This window comes from Apium graveolens, chromosome 4, assembly GCF_009905375.1.
Source record: "Apium graveolens cultivar Ventura chromosome 4, ASM990537v1, whole genome shotgun sequence".
In the NCBI taxonomy this organism is placed as follows: domain Eukaryota; kingdom Viridiplantae; phylum Streptophyta; class Magnoliopsida; order Apiales; family Apiaceae; genus Apium; species Apium graveolens.
Window position 1 is genome coordinate 315,593,906 of NC_133650.1, and position 9,365 is coordinate 315,603,270.

Consider the following 9,365-nt stretch of genomic DNA (forward strand, 5'->3'; position numbering starts at 1 on the left):
TAAATACGAATCCAACGAGATCACTCATGACTATGTTTGATATTATAGATTAGACATAAATTAATAGTCAATCGCTTAACGTGAACAATACCGAAAGTCAATATAAGAAAAACAAAATGGGATAGAGGGAGTATTTGATAAAAAATAGATCTACTAAATAGTTTCTTTTAGTTTCATCACAAGGACTATGAAAAGTGAAAATTTTCATAAACTGATTTTTATTTTAAATATATTTATCTACCGAAGTTGAAAAATCATTGTGTTACAATCTTAATCATTTCTCAAGAACTAAGAAGTGAAGTAATTTCTAGCTCAAAATATCTAAAATAAAATTTGACTTCATAATTTAAACTGAGACAACAATTGCTGTACGCTACATCAATATATTTTAATCTCTGTACAGTTGTTAGCTGCCTGTCCCCTTCGTAATGTTTACCACTCCATCAGTGCCACATCGTTTTTTACGTTACTTTTCGGCACATTTTTTAATGCTTGTTTAAAATATACTTTCATAATAATTTTTTTTTAAAAAAAAATTCTGAAAAAAAATTTCATGTTTAAACTTTTATTCATATTTTTTAAAAAAAAACATTATAAAACTATAATTTATTGAAAACTCGAAATACGTGCAAACATTGTACATAAACAACTCACGGACGGAGGGAGTAGTATAACTTTTTTCCTACTCAACCGAGTCTTTTGTATTTTTGCAAATAAATTCTGGCCGTGTAAATAATATTATTATATATATTCCGGTAACATCAATTTATTTTATTAATTATATTTATTTCTAAAAGAACACACACATGTTCAATTTCGAACCATTCATTAACATGTGGCAATAATCATTTTCTAAAAATTTCTTATATTATTTCTAGGTTACTAGTGGACTTTGACCTATAAATTTAATAGATGCTAGAGCGAACAAGTTAAAATAACTCAGTTGTGGTATAGCATAAATTATTATGTCGACGAGTATGAAATGTTTTGATAAGCTTGACTTAAAACTGATTAGGTAGTCGATAATGATGAATCATATTATTTTTTAGGAATCAACCTATGCGAGAACTACAGGAGTAATATGACAGGTTTCAAAGATTAAATAAAAAGGCTGCGTTTTTGTCGCATCTCTACATATAATCTTCTCAGATTTGTTCGACAGCTCGAAGTGTTTGTAATGGAGTATATGACAACGTGTTTTCAATTTAAAAATTACTTTTCGTAAGACATTTTTATATACACGAACACCACCGTATGAAATTATACGAATAATCAATATTTAAGTACGAAAATTTAATACATAAATATGAAAAAATAAATATAAATAGTGTCGGAATTTTAATATAGATACCCGTCTCAAAACTTTTGTCAGTGACTTGCTTTAACTTCATAATAGTAAATAATAGAGTTGCAGCCCTATTTTACACTAATTCTAATTTTTTTTAAAGTTTGACCATTTTGATAATTATGATAACTCGTCTAAAACCCCGGCAATGCACGGATTATTTTTAATATATAATATTTTTAAATTTAATTTGAAGTAAAAATTTTAAGTTATAAAACTTATTTATTTGAAATTTTATTAATATGATTTGATAATACTTATTAATATACAAATAGGTGTATAAATTAGTGAAATTACAGTTTTAAAAAATAATGTTATGATTGAAATTTATATTTTTATTGATATTTATAGGTACACATAGGTATATAAATTAGTGATATTACAGTTTTAAAAAATAATGTAAAGATTGAAATTTTAATTTTTATTGATATTTATAGGTGTGTTTACGAAAAATTATTATATTTAATTAAAAAATAAATTTTAGCTGTGATCAATAGTATACTAATTTTCATTAGTCTGTTAATCGACTAATTCCATCTAACTATATTCAGATTTATGTTAGTCTAATATGTTTAAATTCGAACCAATGATAAAATTTTATGTGTTAATGGCAAAAAAATTATATTAGTTTGCGGCCCGTTATATCAACCAAATCCAACTAATTATACTTACTATTTTGTTTAATTTTATTTTAGCATGGGGTGATTATTATTTTATTTTAGACCAAATGGATAATATTTATTATTTTGTTTTAGTTTGATGACATTATATCGACTCCACGAATTTCTTTTCAATTTTTTATTTTGTTATAGTCTGGTTCAATAATATAATATTTTTAGCGGGATCAATAATATGTATTATTTTATTTTAGCTCGATTATTCAAATCTAACTAAGTATATGTAGTTTTTTTAATTTTTTATTTAAAATTGTATCAATAATATAATGTTGTTTAGCCCGACCGGGTGAATTATATATATATATATATATATATATATATTTAACGAAAACCATTACACATATTATAATTATGTCATCTATATTTATCTCTTTATGAAAGTATTTTATTTTAAATATTACTATAATTACGGTGACTAGACCAACTACCAACCAAATTTTCATTGTTTCGTATTTAATATAATAGTATAGATAGATTACGGGTATAATACCTAACAAATATGTTATTTATTCTTACAAATTTAGTACTTAGAGGTAAAAAGTTAACACATGAGGCACTCTTTTAAGAGTAGAAAGAAAAAAGTGATTACATTTTTTTTAAGATTTGAAAATTTGATCATTTTTTTTAAAATCTTAAGAAAAAACATAATTTTACTAGTTACTATTATTTTTAGTATATTTTACAATGTGTGCTAGATGTACAAATTTTGTGTCATCGGTGATGTGACAATTTGGGAGGATGTTATTGATGAAATTTATTTGAATATTATCAACTAACTTGGATAAATGTTATAAAACTCGGGAGTACTCGGACGAGTACTCGGATCCAGACCTATTTCCGATTCAAATTTTGGTATACTCGGTTATAACTCGGTTTTTTACATGACTCGGGTCAAACTCGAGAAAAACTCGGATTACTCGGAAAAAACTCGATTTTGGAGGTAAAAATTTGAAAAAATGAGTAATTTTTCAAAAAAAAAAACTCATAAGTTGGCATTAGTTTCTAACAAAGAAATATAACTTTTAAGTATTTTTAATGCTAAAATAATTGTAAAAGGCTAGCCAAAATAAAAAATAATAATTGATTTATTACATATCATTTATAAAATATTATAAGTTAAATTCAGACTAAATTAAGTTACTGGTCGTTTGAAATTTTGGATTTTTATATTGAGTACTCTTTTGAGATATTCGAAAATATAATAATTATTTTTTATATCATTTATTTATAAAATACTTTAAGTTAAATAAATATTAAATTAAAAAAAAATAATTTATTTTATCCGAGTTTTTAACCGAGTACTATTTTCGAGTACTCCCCAAATACTCATTATTCCATAACTTCACCGAGTTGAACGGAATACCGATTTTTACAACACCAATTTGGATATATTACGTTTAGGATTATTCTTGTTATTCACCGATACAATTGAATTACGTAACAAAAGGACATAAAATCAATCACTCTCACATAATGCAGCTGCATTATGTCCCATGAACATGCATGTGTAATACACAACACATATATTTCGTATATAAATATACAGCTCTTGTTTCCTTCATTCCTCCATAAATTGCGGGGTAGATACAAAACTTAAAATCTCACTTTCTACCTCTAAACAGTCTCCCTTTTATATTTCAGTCTAAAATATCACTTTTGAGTTTAACTTCTGTTTGATCAAGACTTATTTCTGGGTTTTTCTCACATTTTAAGGTACGATCTGGGCTCAACATTTTATTGTTTTAGCAGCAATTTTGTATTCTGGGCTGTTAATTTTATTGCATTTTCTTGAAGCAAGTTGATTTTCTTGAAAAAGAAATTAAAGTGAAGCTAGTTGATGGCCTAAAAATAGATATCTATGATTGATTGATCCAATTGCTAATTGCTCTCTAAGATGACCTTAATAGTGGATTATCAGTTTGGAGAAATTTAGTACTTAAGATCGAAACTATTGACATTAGGCTAATTTTGGTTGAAGGTGACATTTTGATCTACTTGTTAAGGTTGTATCTTGCAAGGGTTCTGGAGATTTCAAATTAAAATCTTGTGCTTATTAGATCAATCCCTCACATTCTGCGATTTTGGACACTTTGGGCAGTACATCTTAGCGGAACAAGAACATAACACTTGATGTGCATATAACAATTCTCATTTGCATTCAATCTAAGTATCAACAAGTTTTTATTAGTTACTGCAATTTGCAAGTATTAAGTATTAGAACATGTTGAACTGCAGGTACATAGGTGCACCATGGAAGAGAATAGGAACCTGAGTTTTGAAACAAAGGATTCCCCTGATCCACTTCCACCAAAGGATTCCCCTGATCCACTTCCACCACTCATTGAATATTTGTCTACTCATGAATTGGAATGCTTTGATAGTTTGGACAAAGACACTGACTTGGACACAGTCTTTCCTTCTCTCGTTGTAAGTCAATATGTCATTCTTCGAGATTTTTGTTGTTCTTAATTGATACTGTGAATCACATGCTTTTTGATTTATTGGCATACTTAAATTAGATATTAATGTAGATTGCCATATTTTTCTTTCACAGATGCATCAGGTTTATTCCCTACATGTTTTATAATTATGCTGTCATAAAAACTTTCAACTCTGTACTGATAATGATGCAAGATAGTTATTACTTTCTCAATCTTCATGCTTTAATTGAATGATGCATTTCATACTTATAAGTTATTACCAACAAGAAGACTGACAAGCAACAATCACTTTGCTCTTGTTTAGCTGCTGATCCTGTTCTGTTTCTTTTGTAATGGTAGTTCAAATTTTATTGGAACTTAATTACTTTAATGTTTCATAATTTTGTGCTCTCTAAGGTCTGTCATAGACTCATATTAGACTTCTGCAATAGGAAACATCACATTGCTAAAACATAAATATTCCTGGGAAAAGAATATTTTGGTGTTGCAGTCTTTTTTTCCTTCAGTTTTCTGTATGTGTCCTGATCTCTATATCAATCTTATCTTAAATCCTTAACTGCTTCGACAATAAACTTGTTTGATTAGGGTCATGCATGTGATCTTTGAACACTAGTGAGTTAAGTTGATCGAGATTAAGTAGCTACGAGGACAGGGTTTTTTTGTCAAGTTTAAAGGATTTGAAGTGATAAAAGTATAAAACCAATTTATGAATTCATAATGTTGGAATCTTTGTAAGAAACTTCTTTAATGTCTTTAAACTTCAACTTTTTGTTATGTTTTTTAGTCATATACTGTCTATGTAAACATATATACCAAGATAGCTGTTACTTTAAGCTCTGCAGTACCACGGACGTATTTGCTATTGAACATTTAATTGACTCTGGAGTTTATAGTCCAAAACTATATTGTTTCGAAAAGTCTTTCCTAGTAAATATTTTGCTAAACCTATGTTTATTTGTTACTTCTTGTAGTGTAAATTTCATTTACCGGCAGTCTCACTACTTAGTAATGTTGTTGTAGATGTTAGATTATTAATCTTCTATCTTTTAGACTGGCTATAGCAACTATGTGGATAATGTAATACAGTTATTATTAACTTTTAACCAGCAAAGGATCGTTGTATTTTAAATAATTTATTTATGTTTAATGCACTAGGAAACCAAGATAGATCCAGCTGAGATCCAAAACTGTGATTTTGAGTCCCACCAGAGAACACGATCCATTTCCATCAGCATGCCGCCTTCTCCTACAGAAGACCACATGGAGGGGAAGAAAAGAGTTCTCTTTAGGGATGATTGTGAATTAATTTCCAGCAGCGGTGTTTCACATTCTCCACTTTCTACTGATATTCCAAAGATCAAACAGCCAATCTTTTGTTCACAGCCGATACCAAAAGGCTCTGCGTTAAATGATGCAGTTGTAAGTGGAAAAACTCCTGACCGCCCCCTCAGAAACCCCATGAGAAAGACTCTTACAGATAAAAGATACAATTCTTTTAAAACATTTTCTGGAAAGTTAGATAGACAATTATCAAATTTGCGTGGAAAGGTAAATGAGACAGGAACAACACTTAAAAAAACTACTGAAATGGAGAATGTACCTGTGCACCGATATTTTGATGCTTTGGAAGGACCGGAGTTGGATACTCTTAGGGTATGTTCTGATGACCTTTTTTTACAAGTTCTTCATGTTCTCAATGTATTTGTGACAATTTGCATGTCAAGATTTAGCTTCTATTTGTCAAACTAAAAACCTTTATACACAGATCAAAAAGTAAAGTTTCATTTGTATGGAATTGTTACCTTTTACTAATTTGTGTGCATTCAAGCGTCATTTACACAATTATAGACATATTTGTCAAATAGTGTGCCTTTGCACGCCAGAAAATTGAAATTCATGTAGTTCTGGCTTTAGTTGAAATACTAATATGTTGTTCAATTATATGTACTGTCATCAAACTTACAGCCTTCAGAGGAAATACTGCTTCCAGACAATAAACTGTGGCCATTTCTTCTTCGTTACCCTATCTCTTCATTTGGTTTATGCCTTGGTGTCAGCAGCCAAGCCATAATGTGGAAAAATTTAGCCACAAGTACTACAATGGGATTTCTCCATATTAGCACGAAAGTAAACATTATTCTATGGTTCTTATCCGTTGTTCTTTTTAGCGTGGTCGCTTTCACCTACATTCTGAAGATTGTATTCTACTTTGAGGCTGTTCGTCGTGAGTACTATCATCCAATACGTGTCAACTTCTTCTTTGCTCCGTGGATAGCCTTATTGTTCTTAGCTCTAGGAGTTCCACCTTCTTTGACAAAAGACCTACATCAGGCTTTATGGTATGTCCTCATGACGCCTATCTTAATCCTTGAGCTGAAGATATACGGGCAGTGGATGTCAGGAGGACAGAGAAGACTTTCAAAGGTGGCAAATCCATCAAACCATCTTTCTGTTGTAGGGAATTTTGTAGGGGCACTACTGGGTGCAACACTGGGGTTGAAAGAAGGACCGATTTTCTTTTTTGCCGTTGGACTGGCTCACTACACAGTCCTGTTTGTTACACTGTACCAGAGGCTTCCAACAAATGAAACGCTGCCAAAGGAACTCCATCCGGTGTTCTTTCTTTTTGTTGCTGCACCTAGCGTTGCTTCAATGGCATGGGCAAGAATACAAGGATCATTCGATTTTGGGTCAAGGATTGCTTATTTCATCGCTCTGTTCCTTTATTTCTCACTGGTTAGTTCTTTTGCATAAATAAGCCACAAATCTTTATTCATATACCTACATTTCATTATTTCAATTCTCAGTAACACAGACTGTTGCTTCTAAACGTTTCCTATTATTTTTAGGTTTAGTATGAATGACATTCAGTTTAGTAATTAATAAATTTACTTTTAGTGTTGTTTGTACAAAAAGTTGTGATACTAATCCTAGAAGGATGCTCAAAAAAATATGGAAACTCATCAAGTTGGTTGCGGTTCTGTTTCACTTGTTCAGTTCAAATATTTGTTGGCTAATAGTCCATCCCTTTTTTTTTGTTCTGCAGGCTGTTCGAGTTAATTTCTTCCGAGGATTCAGGTATTTTCCCCAATATAAATTCTGTATTTGGTATTTAAGATTCCTTCAAAATATAACTGTCTGAGGTTTTGAGGTTTATATCCTCGTCATTTATAGGTTTTCATTGGCTTGGTGGGCCTACACTTTCCCAATGACCGGTGCTGCCATTGCAACCCTTAGGTACTCACTTGAAGTCTCAAATGTTATAACCAAGTCACTGTCGATCATACTTTGTGTCGTTGCAACATTCACAGTGACAGCCCTGCTCGTGACAACAATTTTCCATGCTTTTGTGCGTAAAGACCTTTTCCCGAATGACATTGCCATTGCCATAAGTGACAAAAGGCCAAACTCTGTCCGAAAATGGTACCATCGAAGAAATGGTAGCACAGATATGAAAGAAACCGAAAACTACCTCAAGTTTACAGACTCAAATGGCAAAGATATTGAGGCCTGTCTAAAATCTTCAGGTTCAGGCGCCAATGAAGAAAATACCCATGTTTCAGCTTTCTAGAACAATATCTCACTGCATTACAGTACATGAGAAATTAACTGTCTTAATCTTCACATCTGCGAGAGAGAAACTCGTTGTTGAACCATCTTCACTTCTTGGACAAAAGAGGATAGAAGGTTGTGCTTGACGGGATGCTTAAGTGTCTATCTGTATCAGCTGTCATGAGTTCAACCCCCGGAAATCTCCTAATTTATTATATATATGTTTGAATAAGGCAAGGCTGGTGCATTGGGACTTCTCCCCTATGTGAACGCCTTCTGCAGTGTGCACGGCCTAAGAGGAACTCGGTATACAGTTCTTGAAGTTCCGATGACATTGTTGTGCACATCATATAGAATGTGAAAAGTTGTTTGCTAGAAATCTTCGAGAGGCAAGTGTTATTTCTAGTTATTTCAGAAACCGCTACGTTTTAAATATGTACTTCTACTACAGTATAGTTCCGAATTTAAAGATCAAGCTATTGAACAAATACAAGATTAGACTTGTTCATTTGAACACTTCTCTGAAATATTATGTTTGAGCAATGTTACTACATCAAGATAGCAGACCACACAGTTACTGATATGAATGTACATGGCGTGCATTATAAAGATGGCTGATTTCTGTAGGTTGTTAGAACCTCCTTGGCGGTGAGATGATAATTCTAAAACTTTTGCCTCAAGTTTATGTATATAAGAAAAATAAGCGTTACTTTATATTGCTGATAATAAGCGCAATAAGATATGCTGCAACAATCGTCTGTTCAATCATTTGTCCAATTGAACATATGATATAAAAGATTAGCAAATCTTGTTTGAGATCATTGTAACATAGAAGGAAATGCACCTGAATATTTACTAAATTTTTTTAATATAAAGTAATTAATTTGATTTAATAATATATACACACTGCTTTTAAAATGGGTAGATGGTTTTTGATGGGTTGGGCCTGACTCTGTAGTGCCCTGTAGTGCCCAGTAGTCTGTACTTATATACTCAAGTGAGCTGTGACTTGTTGGTACATAATAATTTTCTTTAACTCGGCTGTACTATGTTTCAGTTCTATACTCAAGTAAGGTTCAAGTACAGGATTTATAAGTTGTTCTACAGTCTCTACTCTTTAATCCTCCGGTTTCTTGCTTGAATATTCATTTTCTTCTATATTTATGCAAACAAGCAAGGTTCAAGTAATAATACTTTAGCAAAAACAAAAAAGTAAATAATAACACATTTTCCATAGTAAGTGCAAATATTTATATGTACTCCTGTTAGACTGATTTTTTTTACTAATTAATTACACACGAACATGCATCAGTCAAATTTCTAATCTCCCGTAACGAAGTCTAAAAACTC

General features: G+C 31.2%; 1 protein-coding gene across 1 annotated transcript; it reads left to right on the forward strand.

Moving 5' to 3' along the window:
• The first annotated feature begins 3,579 nt into the window (after window positions 1–3,579).
• LOC141721866 (S-type anion channel SLAH2-like) lies at window positions 3,580–8,596 on the forward strand. The gene is made up of 6 exons (XM_074525008.1): window positions 3,580–3,735; window positions 4,258–4,449; window positions 5,619–6,116; window positions 6,429–7,199; window positions 7,510–7,541; window positions 7,638–8,596. The coding sequence occupies exons 2-6, from the start codon at window positions 4,273–4,275 to the stop codon at window positions 8,032–8,034; spliced, it is 1,875 nt and encodes a 624-aa protein (XP_074381109.1). The 5' UTR covers window positions 3,580–3,735; window positions 4,258–4,272; the 3' UTR covers window positions 8,035–8,596.
• Window positions 8,597–9,365: the final 769 nt, after the last annotated feature.